We start from the raw sequence: 19,912 nt of genomic DNA, 5'->3' as shown, positions 1-19,912 counted from the left end.
GGGTAAATATAAGGAGGTATAAGCATATATGTATATAGGAAGAAGAAAAGAAAAACAATAGGACAGGAACGGTAGGCACATTTGTGCTCTTATGCACGCCCCTTATGGTCCCCTTAGGAATGGGGTGAGATCAATAGTAGACAGTTTTTGGTTGAAGATTTTAGGATTATGGGAAGAGACCACAGAGTCAGGTAAAGTATTCCAAGCATTAACAACTCTGTTTACTGAAGTCATATTTTCTGCAGTCAAGATTGAAACGGTTCACATTAAGCTTAAATCTATTGGGTGCTCGTGTATTGTTGCGATTGAAGCTGAAGTAGTCTTCGACAGGAAGGACATTGCAATAAATGATTCTATGAGATAAACTCAGGTCATGCCGAAGGCGGCGTAAGTTCTAAATTTTCTAAACTCAGGATTTCAAGTCTGGTGGCATAAGGTATTTTGTTGTATTCGGAGGTGTGGAGAACTTTTAAGTGGCGGGAAAAATTTTTTTTCTCTCTCTCTCTCACAGGGTGAAATTAAGTTTTCGACGACGGGCGCGGAGGCGGGGCCGAAACGCGGGGAGGCGAGGGGCGGGGCGCCGAGGTGGGAAAGTGGGCGGAGCCACGAAGGAGAGCAGGTGAAAGCCACGCCCGGACTGAAGTTTGGCTCAGAACCTCCCGGCGCTGGGCGGGAGGCGGACGGGGCCGGTTTCTGTTTCGGGGGACGGGACGGGGCGGGCGTGGCCCCGGCGGGCGGGGATGGTTTGAAAGGAGGCGAGCCCGGGCGGAGGTGAGCCTAATGGCGCAGGAGCTGAGCCAAGCGGAGCTGCTGGACTTCCTCTGCCAAGCCGGGGGCCGAGTGGCCAACGCCGCTTTGCTGGCTCACTTCAAGCGCTTCTTGCGCGACCCTCAGGCGGGGCCCGGGCAGCTCCAGCATCGCCGCCACCTCTTCAAGGGCTTCGTCAACTCCGTGGCCACCGTCAGCCAGGACGGGCCCGGCGCCGCCACTTACGTGGTGCTCAAGAAACGGTACCGGGACCTGGTCGGGGAAGTGGAGCCCGGACCGGCGTCCGAACGATCGCCGCTCCAGCCAGCCAGGTGGGATCGCTCGGGGGAATCTGCCGGAGACGCTTCTCCCAGGGAAAGTCCCCAATTGAGGCGGCGTGAGGAAGCCGAGAACGGCGGACGGTGGTCGGATGGAGAAGCGGCGGCGGCGGGCCGGAGGAAAGCCGGCAGGTGTCTTTCTCCCGCCTCACCTGGAGTCGGATCTCGGGCTCCGCCGCCTGCTAAGCCCACCCTGGGCTGCCTGAAGGGAGAGAAGAAGGGTCCCCGGCAGCCCCTGGCTGAACCAGCCGGCCCGGATTGGCAGGAAAAGGCGCCTCGCTGCTCCAACGGCCTCGGTTTACCCGTCGGAGAAATGGGCCCGCTTCCAAATGGCGGCAGTGCCCAGCAAAGGATTCGGGATTGGATCGTGACCCATCATGCGGCTTCCCCCGAGCAGCCCTTCCAACCCCTGGAAGCCTGCCAGGGCCCAGCTTGGTCTCAAAGCTCAGACTGGAGCTCCTGCCGTCCTTGTGGGTCGTTGGATTGGGGACCGAGATCCGAGTCTTCGGAAGGCTGGCTGGACCCTCCGGTGCCCGTCTTCCGCAGCATCCGATGCCGGCTTTCCTTGCAGGATTTGGAAGATCACCTGGAGCAGGAGAGCTCGACCAATGAAGAAGGCAGCAGCGCCAGCAGAGAGAGCGGCTCCCATCCGAGGGAAGGGGCAGCAGCGGGCAGGGCGAACTCTGCTGGGCACGAGGGGCCCGGGGACGCCCCTCACGGCAATGGCGTGGAGGCGACGATGCCCTTCGTGATGCCCCTTGTCCAAGACTCCAAGCCCCCTCCTCACGTTGCTTTGCTGCGGCGGATTGTTGGCAGGGCGGCCACCATGGGCAAAACAGAAGGCAAGGATCTGCTGAAGCCGAAGGCGAGGAAAACGGGCAGATTGCCATGCCCATATCTGGACGCCCCCTTAAGCCCCCGGCTGGTACTCAGACCAAAACCCGTGGCAAATGCCCCGTTGGTGGAAAAGCTGGCCTCTAACCCAGACGACCCTGCTGTGCACAGGTCTTCCTTGGTGCCTTTGGAAGGGCGAGAACACACCTGGCTGGTGAAAATTGCCACTGGGTCCTGGATGCAGGTCCGGGCACTCCTCCAGGAAGACCCTTACCTGGTGCTCCACAGGGACTTCGTCTCTGGCTTCACGGTGCTTCACTGGCTGGCAGAACCGAACCAGACAGTTATAGAGGTGCAGATGGCAGACTCAATAATTCCTCTGTAGAACTGGATCAGCAGCTTCTTGGGCAGTTTGAGCTTTTTGAGTTGGCGCAGAAAGAACATTCTTTGCTGTGCTTTTTTGATGATGTTTTTGATGTTAGCTGTCCATTTTAGATCTTGCGATATGGTAGAACCTAGAAATTTGAAGGTCTCTACTGTTGATACTGTATTGTCTAGTATTATAAGAGGTGGAAGCATGGGAGGGTTTCTCCTAAAGTCTACACCATTTCTACGGTTTTGAGTGTGTTCAGTTCCAGATTGTTTTGGTCGCACCATGAGGCTAGTCGTTCGACCTCCCGTCTGTATGTGGATTCATCATTGTCTCGAATGAGACCAATCACTATTGTGTCATTATGACCATTTTTCACACTTATGTCCTTTCCAGCATCCCCATGGTCATGTATTTCACATTTGGATGCTTGATAACCAGTTCATAGTTATGATGGTCACAGTGTCCTGGAGTCATGTGATCCCCTTTTGCGACCTTCTGACAAGCAAAGGGAAGCCAGATTCACTTAACAACCGCGTTACTAATTTTAACAGCTGCAGTGATTCACTTAACAAATGTGACAAGGGAAGTCGTAAAATGGGGCAGAACTCAAGGGGCCGTGATAGCTCAGGCTGTTAGAAGCCTGTTATTAGAACACAGCAGCCTGCAATTACTGCAGGTTCAAGCCCGGCCCGAGGTTGACTCAGCCTTCCATCCTTTATAAGGTAGGTAAAATGAGGACCCAGATTGTTGGGGGGGCAATAAGTTGACTTTGTAAATATACAAATAGAATGAGACTATTGCCTTATACACTGTAAGCCGCCCTGAGTCTTCGGAGAAGGGGGGGATATAAATGTAAATAAATAAATAAAAAAAACCGTAACAAATTTCTCACTTAGCAACTAAATCCTGGGCTTAATTGTGGTCAAAAATTGAGGACTACCTGTAGTCCAATCTTGAGCTACAACTATTCTCCTCTTATCGGTAGAGCTTCTTTGGTTTTTTGGCAGCACGCTGGGCAAAACCCAGCCGATTTAGTTTGAAAAATACTAGGTTATGAATTGGCATGTGGTACGCCTTAACCTAACTGGAATGGGTTCAAAATAATTCTTTGATAAAACAAACAGTTGCCTGAGGATAATATGAGAGCTTTGTCATTAAAACCACCTAAAAGGAAGCACGGATGCTTACCTGGAGAACAAGGGAATAAAACGACAGGTGCTCAGCTCTCTCCTTTGTAAAGGGCATCCCAAATTAATAGCGACATACTTCTTAGCAAGCAAGGGCTGATCAACAGGTTTGTTTCTATCTGTTTCCGGCCCCAATCATTTGTGACCCTTTCTTCATTCTTGTGGGTTCAAAGTATGCAGTTTTCCAAGTGTCATAAGGCCACACTTGGAATACTGCATCCAGTTTTGGTCGCCACGATAAAAAAAATAAATGTGGAGACTCTAGAAAGAGTGCAGAGAAAAGCAACAAAGACGATTAGGGACCAGAGGCTAAAACTTATGAAGCTTAATGAAAAGAAAGACTAGGGGAGACGTGATAGCAGTGTTTCAATCTCTCAGGGGCTGCCCCAAAGAAGAGGGAGTCAAGTTATTCTCCAGAGCAACCTGAAAGCAGAACTAATGAAGGAGAGAAGCAATCAAGAATCAAGAATGAATTTGCTGACAGAACAATTAATCAGTGGAATAACTTGCCTCTAGATGTGTGAATGCTCTAATACTGGAAGTTTTTAAGAAGAGATTGGACAAACATTTGTCTGAAATGGTATAGGGTTCCCTGCCTGAGCAGGGGGTTCGATTAGAAGATCTCCAAGGTTCTCTTCTCTTCTCTTCTCTTCTCTTCTCTTCTCTTCTCTTCTCTTCTCTTCTCTTCTCTTCTCTTCCCTTCCCTTCCCTTCCCTTCCCTTCCATTCCATTCCATTCCATTCCATTCCATTCCATAGCATCCAGTGATGATGGACAGAACTAGAAAGGAATTTTAGGAATCTTAAAAAGATTTTAGGAGGGACTTGCCTGCAGAGATAACATAACTGACCCCAAGCTATTAAAAGCTTCAATTCTAGCTGCAACCGATAAGGGTTACCCTTGTGCTAGCTGTGAGTTTATGGTGGAAATCTGGGAAAAGGCCAGTTGCCAAACCACTTCCTTGTGGTTACCAAAGTGAGGGCATGGCCATGAAGTCATCCTGAGTCAAGTTTGACCTCAATGAGACATTTCCATTTTATATGGCCCCACCGGTCCGGAGGAAACGCATAAGTCACTGTCATGCTACACAATGCTTACGCTGCCCCTTCCCCCAGTGCGGTCAAAGATAGGCCTAACTCCTTCTCCTACCTGTTCCTCTTTAAACTTATTTGCTCTGGCTGCTGATTATTTTTTCCCTTACTGGTGTTTGCATTTTCTTGCTATAGAAGCATTTCCACCTGCATGTCAGTTTTTATCGCTTAGTTACTTGCCCATTGCAGTTCTAACAAAAGGAGAGGAGAAGGACAGGGGTTAACAGTAACAGAGTTGGAAGGGACCTTGGAGGTCATTTAGTCCAACCCTCTGCTCACATAGGAGACCTTGCACTCGGGATTCGAGCTGCCAACCTTTCTGATCAACAAGCTCAGTGTCTGAGCCACTTAGGGAGAATTGGAATTAAAACAAACTATTTCTGACACCTATAATTAACTGCAACACGGGCAAACAGGTATGTAGTTCAAGACCACTTCACAAACGTATTAATTGCCCTTTCCAAGCTCAGATTAATAGGTTAATCTGGGAGTATGTCAGCTTTTCGGTCAGGTTGGATGAGTCTGCTTGGTTGTGTCCTTCCAGATGAGGAAGGGCTGCAATCCATGACTCATGCCTTTGTTATCTTCCAAGTAGATTACTGCAATTCAGTTCCTGTGGGGCTGTCCTTGATAATGGCTCTCAGAAACCACAGCTGATCCTATAACAGAATATGGTTGCTGACTGATATTTGCCAATCCAGTAGACAACATCTGCTTCCTGGAGGCTTTTGGGTCCAAATCAAGGTGCTGGTAGCCAACAATAAGGCCCATGCCTGTAAAACAGTTGTTGGGTACTGTAGAATCTGCTCACCCGACACTACTACAGTGAGGGTATCTGTTCTATCCCCCCTCGCCTCCGTCCGAGCAATGGCTTAATTAGCCGGCACTATCAGCTCTGGCAAACTAGCGAGCGTCTGCCAAGTGACTCTGTTATCTCCCTTGATGCCGATGAGTTACTCAGGAACAAACAATACTTCAGCTCTAGTTAAGCAGTTAATTTGCCTGCTATGAAGAGGCACAGCAGCTCTTGCTGCCTTTATATCCTGTGGGGTGTGGCTCCATGACTCAGCACTTTCTAGGCCTGCCCCACCCCTGCTTCTGTTGTTCCCGCCTCTCCTGCCTATGAAACCTAGGGTCCAGCCAGGCCTGATTGTCATCATCCGGGTCTGGAGGCATGGCCTTGGAGGGAAAGAGTCAGGGGACGGAGGCCTCGTTATCTCTTCCACCTGGCCTGCCTCTGGCTCCTGGAGCTGAGCCAGGGAAGCCAATGCTCCAGAGGTAAGTCCTGATGGCCCTTCTCCCTCACTTTCCAAGTCACTTTCTGGCAGGGGGGCGCAGACACAACAGTATCACCCCATAAAAGAGTGCGTAAAAAGGTTAAATCATGGCAATTGGACCAAAGTTTATTAAACTGAGATGTTTCGTTACACATCCAAGTAACTTCTTCAGTCACAGTGAAAACATTTGATTGGGTATAGAGTCAGAGAGTCGCTGGAATAAATTAACTCTTGCAAGGGTTTCTCCCCAAAATGAAATGCAACATGCAAATGTAGACTCAATCATCCCCAGTCCAAAAGCATGTAAAAATCTGACTCTGTGCTTAACCAAAAATTTTCATTTGACTGAAGAATAACAGAATAACACAGTTGGAAAGGACCTTATAGGTCATCTAGTCCAGTTAAGACTTGTGGACTTCAACTCCCAGAATTCCTCAGCCAGCTTTGCATTCCTATGCTCTGCTAGGATTTATAATATCGAAGTCTGGATCGAAGTCCGGATCGAAGTCTGACCACCTCCTTTCCTTGTTTCTAGTAGATGATCAAAGCAATCTTCCAATTTCTGAAACCGTAAGAATACGTAGGTAGCCTTAATAATAAATGAAAGCTTCGGCCCTTAGAAATGTGGTTGCTTGCCAAGAAAAAATAAAATAAAATGCAGAAGTGCAGTGTGGCTGAAAATAGCCAAAATCAATTTCATGTTATTTATTCTTCTGTGCAGGACTGGCATAAAATTAAAAACTATTAGTAATTTTAATGGGTTTTTTTTTATGGTTTTAATGTGTATTTTAATTAATGGGCCAAATTGAATAGGTTTTTTAAAATTGGTTTTTAGCTGTATATTGTATGTTTTCATTGTGTTTTTTTACCTGGCTGTAAACTGCCCTGAGTCCTTCGGGAGAAGGGCGGTCTAGAAATTAAATTATTCTTATTCTATTCTTATTCATGTTTACCTTCTGATAAACAAGTATTTTATGACTGTATCCATCAGCCTTTGTTGGGATCTGTGGGAGTGCAGTGGTTAGAATGCGGTATTGCAGGCTAATTCTGCTCACTGTCAGCAGTTCGATCCTGACCGGCTCGAGGTTGACTCTGCCTTCCATCCTTCCGAGGTGGGTAAAATGAGGACCCAGATTGTTGGGGGCAATACGCTGACTCTAAAACACTTAGAGACGGCTGTAAAGCACCTTGAAGTGGGATATCAGTTTAAGCGCTATTGGTACTGCTATCTCCATGACTTCCTCTCAAACTTCCAAATTGCCTGCTCTTTGACATGCAGCACATCTAATGAAAACCAAACAAAATTAAGGTTAAGTGGGATGGACGAACCCATAACAAACCATAATGAGTCTAGTACAGTGGTAGTCAACCTGGTCGCTACCTCCCACTAGTGGGCGTTCCAGCTTTCATGGTGGGCGGTAGGGGTTTTGTCCAATACTGAAGCACTTTCCTTTTTTTAAATTTAATTGACTTTTAAAAAAAAATTCATAGCACTATTTAAAAACATTTTCATTAGGTTTTCATAAAATTCCCCGTGACAGTTTAAATTTCTGAAAATATACTATTTGTATCGCCCGCGCATTAGTTTAGTTCATGTTACGTAGAGCAAACAAAAGAGCCTCGTCCCAGAATAGCTTGCGCATCTCCCCCCACACCACCCAGCTATAACAGACAAGCAGAGCTGGTAGCCAGCGCCACCCCCCAACCCCAATCCACTATGTGCGAGAGGCATGCTCAGACGACGATACATGGCTCATTACTGTGGAACCGGTGGGTGGTTAGAAAGTTTTACTACTAACAGAGATACAAAAGTGGGTGGTAGGTATAAAAAGGTTGACTACCCCTGGTCTAGTGGTTAAGGTACTAGGTTAGAAACCAAGAGACTGTGAGTGCTAGTTTTCCTTTTGGCATGAAAGGCAGCTGGATGATTTGGGGTCAATCATCACAATACAGTGAGTTCTAGTTCCATCTTAGGCATGAAAGCTGGGTGGCTGAGTTTTGTTGTCACCCAGGCCCAAGTAGTTATTACCAGACACAATCAGTCCTAAGCAAACATATTTTATTAGAACAGCTGAGAATTACTTCATTCTCGGCTTAGTCGAAATTAAGTCCAAAACAAAGTCCTTCAGAAAAAGTCCTTTGGCCTTATCACAAACCTTTGTCTTCTTTGGCACCCTGCCAAAGGCTTTTCTTGGCAAGAACCCCACGAAGTTCAGAAACAGGAGACAAGAAACAATTGTAGCAACATTGCTTTCCTACAAAGAGCCCAAGAGCCTTTGCTGCTCTTTTAAGCCTTATGGGAGGGGCCAATCATCTCCTGGCCTTACTCCCGAGTCATCCTTTTTGCTTTAGCTGCTCTTGCCTTCTGGCAGCTCTTCGCATGCGCGCACTAGGAACAGGCTCCTCCTGTTCCTCTGCCTCTCTGCTGTTCACCTCTGGAGGCTCCGGAGTCTGCGCATTGCTCCCAGATGGCCCTGGCCCCATCTCTGCCTCTGATGCAGAGCCCTCGTCTGGGCCTTCCCCTGACTCCAGAACTCCCCAGCCTCCACACTGTCCGACTCCGCTGCCAGCTCCGCAAGCTGCTGGTGGACCACAACAAGGTTGGACCAGTCATGAGGAGACAGTAAGTTCTAGTTCCGCCTTAAGCATGAAAGCTGGCTGAGTGACTTGGGGCCAATTACCAACAAGACAGTGAGTTCTGGTCCTGCCTTAGTCATGAAAGCTGAGTGGCTGAGTTTGGGCCAATCACCAGAAGACTGTGAGCTCTAGTCCCGCCTTAAGCATGAAAGCCTGTTGAGTGACAGGGCCAATCACCACAAGACAGTGAGTTCTGGTCCTGCCTTAGCCCTGGAAGCTGAGTGGCTGAGTTTGGATCTATCACCAGGAAACGATGAGTTCTAGTCCCACCTTAGGCATCTGTTCTGTCCCCTCCCACCTCCCCTAAGAAAGCACGCCAGCCGAGGGCTGTCTGCCAGCAATTTATTTACACTTGGCCAGGTTTCCTTTGGCAGCGAAAAGTTCTGGCAACGTTTCTTCACATGCCTGGCAAGTCTCTATCAATTAGCAGCGTGCTGACAGACCATTGCCAGGTCAACCAGGAGTCTGCAGGATGATCAAAAGTTACTCACGAAGAAATCCCAGCCTTCAGTCCAAGAGCTGTCTGTAGCTCACAGGAAGCAGTCCAAGAGCTAGCAGCTTGTAGCTTTGTCCAACCCAAGGGCCTACGGAGCAATTCCACCTGCTTTTATCCACTGCGGGGTGTGGCTCCATGACTCAGCACTCTCTGGGCCTGCCACACCTCTTCCTCTGCTGCACGTGCTTATCTCGGCGTCACTGTCTCGGATCGAGCCAAGATTGATCCTTGGCAGCTGACACTTGCGGCGTTGCCAGGGAGGAAGATCCTGGCGAGGGAGGCCTTGCTGGCTCCTCTCCCTCACTTTCCGAGTCACTCTCCTCCATGGGAACAGTCTCGAGGGCCGGAGTCACAACAGCATCGAAGATGATTGGGTAACTTTGGACCAGCCTTTCTATCATTCCCAGCCCACTTCACAAGGTGGTTGTGGGGAAAATTGGAGGAGGAAGGAGTATTACATACTGTATGTTCACCACTGACTTGAGTTATTTATAAAAAATAATAACGGCAGGATATAAATAAATATATAAAGTTTTTCAAAGGATGACTAGCTTAAAGGTTGGAATGGATGCTTTAAGCGTTGAGTGTTATCCCTCCCCATCCTGTCAAAAGTTGTTTACAAATGGATTGGAAACTCAACGGAGCAATGAGTGTGCCATTGCACTTTGTCAACACTTCATTCAATAAACCTGCTAAGTGATACTTAATTCCTTTCTCACCACAGGATGAAGGATGAGGATAAGCATATGCTGAATTTAGCAGAGGAAGGGTGGAATGTTTTCTTTAAAGCAATGACATATTTAGATTCGCGAAGCCTCAACCGACACTTAATTGGTATGGTTAAAAAAAAACAACAGACTGAACTTTGCATGTTTTCGGATTGATAATAAAGAGCTGGGAAATACAGGTAGTCCTCGAATTACGAACACAACCGAGCCCAAAATTTCTGATGCTCAGCGAGACATTGGTTAAGTGAATTTTTTGGCTCATTGTACGAACCTTTCTTGGCACAGTTGTTAAGTGAATCATTACAGTTGTTAAATCAGTAATACGGTTGTTAAGTGAATCTGGTTTCCCCATTTTTTTTTTATTTGCATTTATTTCCCGCCCTTCTCTGAAGACTCAGGGCGGCTTACACTATGTTAAGCAATATTCTTCATCCATTTGTATATTATATACAAAGTCCACTTTTATTGCCCCCAACAATCTGGGTCCTCATTTTACCTACCTTATAAAGGATGGAAGGCTGAGTCAGCCTTGGGCCTGGTGGGACTTGAACCTGCAGTAATTGCAAGCAGCTGTGTTAATAACAGACTGTCTTAACAGTCTGAGCCACCAGAGGCCCCAATGCACCAGAGCATTGACTTCGCTGGTCAGAGGTTCACAAAAGGGGATCATGTGACCCCCGGATACTGCAATCATCATAAAGTAGAGTAGCCAAGTGTCTGGATTTTGATCATGTGACCATGAGGATGCTGCAGTCATAAGTGTAAAAAAAAAAAAAGAGGTCATAACTCACTTTTTTCACCCCCGTTGTAACTTCAAACGGTTACTAATTCGAGAATTACCTTTGTGCAGATCTGTCAGGCCTAAATGCAAGAGAGACGTGATGATACTTCCAAGCTGAAATCCTTATTGTTTCATTGTTGTTGTTAGTTGTGAAATCGTGTCCGACCCATCGCAACCCCATGGACAACATTCCTCCAGGCCTTCCTGTCCTCTACCATCCTCTGGAGTCCATTTAATCTCACGCCAACTGCTTCGGTGACTCCATCCAGCCACCTCGTTCTCTGTCGTCCCTTTCTTCTTTTGCCCTCAATCTTTCCCAGCATTAGGCTCTTCTCCAGTGAGTCCTTCCTTCTCATTAGGTGGCCAAAGGATTTGAGTTTCCTCTTCAGGATCTGGCCTTCTAAAGAGCAGTCAGGGTTGATCTCCTCTAGGACTGACCGGTTGGATCGCCTTGCAGTCCAAGGGACTCGCAGGAGTCTTCTCCAGCACCAGAGTTCAAAGACCTCAATTCTTTGGCGCTCAGCCTTCCTTATGGCCCAACTTTCATAGCCATACATTGCAACTGCGAAAACCATCGCCTGGACTATACACACTTTTGTTGGCAGGGTGATGTCTCTGCTTTTTAGTACGCTGTCTAGATTTGCCACAGCTTTCCTCCCCAGGAGCAAGCGTCTTTTAATTTCTTGGCTGCAGTCCCCATCTGCAATGATCTTGGAGCCCAGGAAATTAAAATCTGTCACTCCCTCTATTTCTTCCCCATCTATTTGCCAGGAATTGACAGGGCCGGATGCCATGATCTTAGTTTTCTTAATGTTGAGTATTGTTTCATACCTATAGACAAATCTTCTCAGACTTGTCTACTATCTGCATCTACCATATATAGGTAATCCTTGACTTACAACATTTCACTTAGTGACCGTCCAACGTCACAACGGCCCTGAAAAATGTGACTTGTGACCATTTTTCACACTTAACGACTGTTGCAGCATCCCCATGGTCATATGATCAAAATTCACATGCTTAGCAACTGATTCATATTTATGACCATTGCTGTCTCCCAGGGCAGGGGTCTCCAATTTTGGCAACTTTCAGACTTGTGGCCTTCAACTCCCAGAGTTCCTCAGCCAGCAAAACTATCAATGGAAAGATAATTTAATCAAGAATGTAATGCAATACCATATTTTTTTGGAGTATAAGAAGCACCTTTTTACCCCCCCAAAAGAGGGTGAAAATTTGGGTGCGTCTTATAGTCTGAATGTAGCCCTGCTCAGCCTCTGAAATAGAGGTTTCAGAGGCTGGAAAAAGTCTCTGAAACCTCCATTTGAGAGGCTGGAAAAAAAGCCTCTGAAACCTCCGTTTGAGAAGCTGGAAAAAAAGCCTCTGAAACCTCCATTTGAGAGGCTGGAAAAAAAGCCTCTGAAACCTCCATTTGAGAGGCTGGAAAAAAAGCCTCTGAAACTTCCATTTGAGAGGCTGGAAAAAAAGCCTCTGAAACCTCTGTTTGAGAGGCTGAAAAAAAAGCAAGGCACAGAGCTCACAACCAAGAACCTGTTGCTGAAGTTCACCTCTGGGAACAGCTGACTGGGGGTATTACAGGAGGCTGATCCACCCGCCCATCAGCTTTTTTCTTATTTTCCTCCCCAAAAACTAAGGTGCGTCTTATACTCTGGTGCGTCTTATAGTCTGAAAAATACGGTAACTTTTATGAAGGATTTGCTATTAGAATAGCAGCTACAATATAAAGAAGAAAAGTGAAACAAATACTTAGTTGGGTAACCTTTAGCATGAATTACGGCCTTACAACGTCTTCCCATGGAGTGAACTGAGTCTTTTAGTTCTGCAGCTGTTATCATGTGAAACCAAGATTGAAGGATTGCTTCTCTTAACTGGGTTTTATTGCTGGGTCGCTTCTGACTAACCAGTTTCTTTAGTCGGCTCCCTAGATTTTCAATTGGGTGAAGGTCTGGGCTATTCCTAGGCCATTCCAGCAGTGCAATACGATTATCTTGAAACTCCAAAAAAAAAGTGGCATTATTAGCCATCAAACCTCAAAAATACACTTTTCCCAAAAGGTTTCCACAATTTTGGCCATTACTGTATATACAATAGCTTTTTCCTGAAACATGTCATTGACATATTCTGAAGCACCAAAGGAAAGATTTCTTTTTAATGGGAAGATCCACTTTTTCATCATCTCTACCAGTGGTCTTCGACTTATGACCACAATTGAGCCCAAAATTTCTGCCACTAAGGGAGAAATAAACTTAATTTGTTAAGTGAACTGTGCCCCCTTTTACGATGTTTCTTGCCGCAGTTGTTAAGTGAATCATGGCAGCTGTTTTAAGTTAGTAATAGGGTGATTAAGTACATCTGGTTTCCCCACTGACATTTGTTTCTCAGAAGGTCGCAACAGGGGATCGCATGACACTGGGACCTCGCAACCGTCATAAACATGGACCAGTTGCCAAGCAGCTGAATTTTGATCACGTGACCCTGGGGATGCTGCCGCGGTCGTGTGAAAAATGACCTTAAGTGACTTTTTTCAGTGTTGTCGTCGGTTCGAACGGGTCACTAAATAAACTGTTGTAAGTTGAGGACTAACTACTATACTGAGAAGATGCTTTGAAATGGGATGAACTCTGTACGCAACTCTGTAATTTCCCATATATAATTCTCCATCAAGATCTGCAGATGACTCCCTGCGCTGTTTAAATGTAGCATGCTTTGTTAAATACGCTGCAAGCCGCATCATTTGAGATATTCACCATTGAGCCGGGTGGCAGTTGCTAATATTTACTCAGACATGTTCAAGAACAGTCTGTGAGCATTTGCAATCTGCTTTATGATGCAAGAATTCCAAAAGGGCTTTAAAAACATTTTCAAAACAGCAGTATTTAAAACAGAATAGCTCCTATAAAAATATATCCGAGGCTGTCTAGGGGAAAAAAAATGCATCAAAGGTCTATAAGAATGCAAGGAAGGCCACAAATAATCTTTCTGCAACTCGTATTCCACATAAAAATATATTCGTTGCTTTTTAAAATCTGGTATATTTTGGGATAGTGTCTTTTTTTTCCCCCCTCTGAATTTGTAGGTTACCTTTTGACTTGTTTTATTTTATTTTTTTATTTTTTATTTATTTTATTTTGTCACAACAATATATGTAGGTATCCTACAAAAAGATTATATAGTAAATAAACACATATATGGGTAAATATAAGGAGGTATAAGCATATATATAGGAAGAAAAAAAGAAAAACAATAGGACAGGAACGGTAGGCACGTTTGTGCGCTTATGCACGCCCCTTATGGTCCTCTTAGGAATGGGGTGAGGTCAATAGTAGAAAGATTTTGGATAAAACTTTTAGGATTATGGGAAGAGACCACAGAGTCAGGTAAAGTATTCCAAGCACTGATGATTCTGTTACAGAAGTCATATTTTCTGCAATCTAGATTAAAGCGGTTGACATTAAGTTTAAATCTATTAGTTGCTCTAGTATTATTGCAATTAAAGCTGAAGTAGTCTTTAACAGGAAGGACATTACAATAGATGATTCTGTGAGTTAAGCTTAGGTCCTGTCGACGGCGACGGAGTTCCAAGTTTTCTAAGCCTAGGATTTCAAGTCTGGTGGGATAAGGTATTTTGTTGTTTTCAGAGGAATGGAGAACTCTTCTTGTAAAATATTTCTGGACACGTTCAATTGTATTGATGTCAGAGATGTGGTGAGGGTTCCAAACTGGCGAGCTGTATTCTAGAATTGTTGATACATGCAACTGTTAAAAATGGCGGAAACATTTATTCCAGGAAATATCTGATAATAGATGATGTAGAGGTGAATATGATACAAGCTGCCACCTTTCTTGCCTGGTGCATTTGTAAGCATTTTGCATATATACGTGTATAGTATCAAAGGCCACAAGATAAGCTTGCTGTTTGCAAAGAAATGGAGGGGAAAGGTTGAAAAAAAATCAGATCCCCAGGTGAGAAATGGCTGCAACGGATAAGCTTTTTATCTGAGTGAAGAGCTGAACTGAACTGATCAAAGATATGGAGAATTTGAAAACAAGGCTACAATCTTAGTCTCAAAGGTGCTTCTTTTCCCCCCCAAGAGGTCCCGGAACTTGAAAAGATGTTGAGACTCTAGAAAAAGTGCAGAGAAGAGCATCCAGGATGATTAGGGGACTGGAAGCTAAAGTATACGATGAACCACCTTCTTGGACTAGATGACCTACAGGGTCCCTTCTAACTCTGTTAATCTGAATCTGGTCGTAAATCCCTTTTTCCATGTGCTGCTGTAAGTTTGAACAGTCACTAAACAAATGGTTGCAACTTGAGGACTTTTAAGAAGAGACTGGACAGCCACTTGTCTGAAATGGGGGGGAGTTTCCTCCTTGAGCAGTGGGTTGGACTAGAAGACCTCCAAGGTCCCTTCCAACTCTGTTATTCTACGACTCTCGTATTTAAGCACAAATTGACCACATCGTCGAAGGATTTTACGGTATCTCTTTGCCGCCATCTAACGGCCATCTGAAAAGCTTCAGCCCGTGAACCGTAGCCTTACTAACCCCATCAAACTCACAGCATCTCTACCACGAGGCCTCGATTGGTGTGGTTTATTTATTTATTTATTTATTTATTTTGTCACAACAATATATATAAGTATCATACAAAAAAAGATTATATAGTATATAAACATATATATGAGTAAATATTAGGAGGTATAAGCATATATATATATATAAGAAGAAGAAAACAATAGGACAGGAACGGTAGGCACGTTTGTGCTCTTATGCACGCCCCTTATGGTCCTCCTTAGGAATGGGGTGAGGGCAATATTAGAAAGTTTTTGGTTAAAGCTTTTAGGATTATGGGAAGAGACCACAGAGTCAGGTAAAGTGTTCCAAGCACTGATGATTCTGTTACAGAAGTCATATTTTCTGCAATCTAGATTAAAGCGGTTAACATTAAGTTTAAATCTATTGGTTGCTCTTGTATTATTGCAATTAAAGCTGAAGTAGTCTTTAACAGGAAGGACATTACAATAGATGATTCTATGAGTTAAACTTAGGTCTTGTCGAAGGCGACGGAGTTCCAAGTTTTCTAAGCCTAGGATTTCAAGTCTGGTGGGATAAGGTATTTTGTTGTTTTCAGAGGAATGGAGAACTCTTCTTGTGAAATATTTCTGGACTCGTTCAATTGTATTGATGTCAGAAATGTGGTATGGGTTCCAGACAGTTAATGAGTCCCACAAAATGGTCACCGTATTTAAATTCCCACTACTTGAAGTGCTATTTCTATGGAAAATACGATAACTGGTTGCAGTTATTGGTGGAAATAGGTTAATGAGACGTTTTAAACAGAAATGTTGTGTTAATAATGTGTGAGAAAGACCGTGGAGGGAAGACATGCTGGCTAAGGAACTATCAGATAAGGGAGGGCGTAGCCCGCAGCTATATAATAGGTGGAGAAAGAGATACTAACTAACTTCTCAGGCTGCGGGAAATTTGTACGGTACTTAATGACTTGCAAGTTAATGTAGCATTACAATAGAATACAAGGCAGTTCTCGAATTACGACAGTTTCTTTTAGTGACCAAAGTTGCGACGGCACTGAAAAACGTGACTTTCCTGACCGCTTTTCGCACTTATGACCGTTCCAGCATCCCCATGGTCACGTGATCAAAATTTATGACACTTGGCAACCGGCTCACATTTATGACTGCTGCAATGACGCAGGATCACATCCGTGATCCATTATTGCGACCTTCTGACCAGCAAAGTCAATGGGGAAGCCAGATTCACTTAATAACCGTCTTACTATGCACGGTCACTCATGCTCTCGTTACCTCTCGTCTGGACTACTGCAATGCTCTCTACATGGGGCTCCCCTTGAAGAGCACCCGGAGACTTCAGCTAGTCCAGAATGCGGCTGTGCGGGTTATTGAGGGAGCGATTTGGAGCTCCCACGTAACACCTATCCTGCGCAGACTGCACTGGCTGCCTGTTGTTTTCCGGGTGCGCTTCAAGGTATTGGTTACCACCTTTAAAGCGCTCCATGGCTTAGGCCCGGGCTACTTACGGGACCGCCTACTGCCGGCCTCTATCTCCCAGCATCCGGTGCGTTCCCACAGAGAGGGACTCCTCAGGGTGCCGTCAGCCAAACAACGTTGACTGGCGGCCCCAGAGGGCCTTCTCTGTGGGGCTCCTGTGGAACGAGCTTCCTCGGCTTCGACAACTACCTGACCTTAGGACCTTTCGCCGCGAACTTAAAACCTATTTATTTCATATGGCTGGACTGGCCTGATTCTTAAATTTTTAAATTTTAATTGTGGGTTTTAAATTGTTGTAATTTGTATGGGTGTAATGTTATTTTAAATTTTTGGCATATTTGAATCAGTTTTTTAAGGGTTGTTTTAATTATGGTGTATATTTCTGTTTTGTATTTTACTTGCCTGTTCACCGCCCTGAGTCCTTCGGGAGAAGGGCAGTATACAAATTAAAACATTATTATTATTATTATTATTATTATTATTATTATTATTATTATTATTATTATTATTATTATTATTATTATTACTAAATGAACAACGGTAGCGATTCACTAAACAATTGTGGCAGGAAAGGTCATAAAATGGGCCAAAACTCACTTAACGACTGTCTCACTTAGAAATTTTGGGCTCAATGGTGATAGGTAAGTTGAGGACTACTGTACTTTCCCCTTCATATAATTGTGTACGTGACTTTATGATTGTGAATTTTCCTCCCTTTTCCTCTTCCTCTTTCTTCTTACTTCCATCTGCCTGTTGCAAGTGCCCCATCTGCTGGCTGCAAGAAGTTATCAATTTATATTAACAACCCCGAGCAATTCATCCGACAATCAATTCTTTTGATTCTGCAGACTTACTGTGCCAAAGCTGCAAAAATCTCAATTACAGCAAAGGATTAATCCTTTGGTTCTCATTTAAATGTCTACGGAGATTCTCAGTCATCCAAGTCCTGGTTGTCCCAAAGGTGCGTTTTTTTCAAGAGGCAACTAACTGGACTTTCTGCTTTTTCTTTGAAGACGTTTCGCTTCTCATCCAAGAAGCTTCTTCAGCTCTGACTGAATGGTGGGGAACGGAAGGATTTATACTCCTTCCAGACAGCTGGTCATTTGCATCCTTTTAGCGAGGCCACTTAGAGGTTTTGATTCCCATCTAGTTTGCCCCGTATTTTTGAGGTCTGATTATATATGTCATATTATATATGATTATTATATTATGTATATCATATATATATAGTATTATATTATATTATATATTATTATATATATTATTAATATTATATATTAAATTATAATATGATTATTATCATATTATATATGATTATTAAGTCTGTCATTTGCACCTCTGTAACTGTCTGGTTCGGTTCTGCAACCCAACAAGAAAGACTCAGGCTTCAGAGGATAATTAGAACTGCAGAAAAAATAATTGCTACTAACCTTGCCTTCCATTGAGGACCTGTATACTGCATGAATCAAGAAGAGGGCCATGAAAATATTTACAGACTCCCTCACATCCAGGACATAAACTGTCTCAACTCCTACCCTCAAAACGACGCTATAGAGCACTGCACACCAGAACAACACAAGAACAGTTTTTTCCCGAAGGCCATCACTCTGCTAAACAAATAATTCCCTTAACACTGTCAAACTATTTACTGAATCTGCACTACTATTAATCTTCTCATCCTTCCCATCACCCATCTCTTTCTACTTATGACTGTATGACTGTAACTTTGTTGCTGGCAATCCTTATGATTTATATTGATATATAGACCATCATTTGTGTTGTAAATGTTGTACCTTGATGAAGGCATCTTTTCTTTCATGTACACTGAGAGCATATGCACCAAGACAAATTCCTTGTGTGTCCAATCACACTTGGCCAATAAAATATTCTATTCTATTCTATTCTATTCTATATGTAGATTTTGGCTGAGTTGCACATTGGGACGAAGATGATGATGACTTCCATTCAGTCAAGTCCAGGGGTGAAATCTAAAAAATTTTGTTCTGTGGGCGTGGCTTCATTGTTGGGTGTGGCTTGGTGGTCAGATGACTGGGTGGGCGTGGCCAATAACAATAAATAATAAAAATAATAAACAAAGTATACAAAACAATAACAGGTACCAAAAACCAACTTTCACACTTTACACACACACAACACAACACAACTGACTCACCCACAATGTAAAAGCAGCTGCACCTCACCCAAAATGGCCCCTGCAACAAGCAGGAACTTCACACAGCCACAAAGAGCTCAAAAACCAACTTTCACACTTTATACACACACACAACACAGCACAACACAATTGACTCTCACACACACACAAAATGCCATATACAGCTTTGTGAGATTTTGTGTGTTTGTGTAGTTAGAATTAAACACTACAGAAACACAGAAATCTCAGTAATTTCTTTAAAAATAGAGGCACCGGTCTACTAATTGCCTTTTTTTGGGAGGCACCGGTCTACTAGCCGCCTACAGCGCTGATCAGCTGTAGTGCGGCCCTTTGAAGCGCTGCGGCAGTCATTTAAGGCCGTTTGCAGCTATATCACCACCGAGAGCTTCAGGGACAGAGAAGAGGAACAGCGAGGTGTGGACGGTGTGGGGGGGGCAGGGATTTTTGCTACCGGTTCTCCGAACTACCCGCCCCCATCGCTACCGGATCGTGTGATCTGGTCTGAACCGGGAGCATTTCTGTTGTGTCTGCGCCCCCCGAGCCGGCCCTCCTGCCAGAAAGTGACCTGGAGCCGGGCCTGCTGCCAGAAAGTGACTTGGACAGTGAGGGGGAAGGGTCGTCAGGACTTACCTCGGGAGCACCGGCTTCCCTGGCTCAGCTCCAGGAGCCAGAAGCAGGCCAGGTGGAAGAGATAATGAGACCTCCATCTCCTGACTCTTCCCCTCCCCAGGCCATGCCTGCAGACCCAGCTGACAGCAATCAGGCTTGGTTGAACCCTAGGTTTCGTAGGCAGGAGAGGAGGGAACAACAGAAGCAAGGGTGGGGCAGGCCTAGGAAGTGCTTAGTCACACCCCACAGGATATAAAAGGCAGCGAGAGCTGCTGTGTCTCTTTGTAACAGGCAAATCCACTGATTAAGAGCTGAAGTTTGTTTCTGGGTGACTCCCCAGCATCATGGAAGATAGCGAAGGCTCTTGGCAGACGCTGGCTATTCTGCTGCCAGAGCTGATAGTGCTGGCTAATTAAGCCATCATTCGGACGGAGGCGAGGGAGGACAGAACAATTTCACCCCTGGTCAAGTCCAATTCTTGGTGCTTCTATGGGCCAGAACTTTTTCTATATTCCAATCTTGAACTACTTCTTTGAATTATTCTATGCGCTTGCTGGCATCAGCTTTGCTGGTATCCATCCACTGTGTTCT

General features: G+C 44.8%; 1 protein-coding gene across 1 annotated transcript; it reads left to right on the top strand.

Moving 5' to 3' along the window:
* Window positions 1-731: 731 nt before the first annotated feature.
* On the top strand, window positions 732-7,135 carry SOWAHB (sosondowah ankyrin repeat domain family member B). Its single transcript, XM_058193101.1, has 2 exons — window positions 732-2,262; window positions 7,127-7,135. Exons 1-2 carry the CDS (start codon window positions 781-783, stop codon window positions 7,133-7,135), a joined length of 1,491 nt encoding a protein of 496 aa, XP_058049084.1. The 5' UTR covers window positions 732-780.
* The last annotated feature ends 12,777 nt before the right edge of the window (window positions 7,136-19,912 follow it).

This window comes from Ahaetulla prasina, chromosome 8 (genome assembly GCF_028640845.1).
Source record: "Ahaetulla prasina isolate Xishuangbanna chromosome 8, ASM2864084v1, whole genome shotgun sequence".
Lineage (NCBI taxonomy): Eukaryota > Metazoa > Chordata > Lepidosauria > Squamata > Colubridae > Ahaetulla > Ahaetulla prasina.
This window is presented reverse-complemented; position numbering and strand designations above follow the sequence as displayed.

Excerpts from the sequence above, each read along its gene's own strand:
- SOWAHB (XM_058193101.1), top strand. The coding sequence starts at position 781 with ATGGCGCAGGAGCTGAGCCAAGCGGAGCTGCTGGACTTCCTCTGCCAA.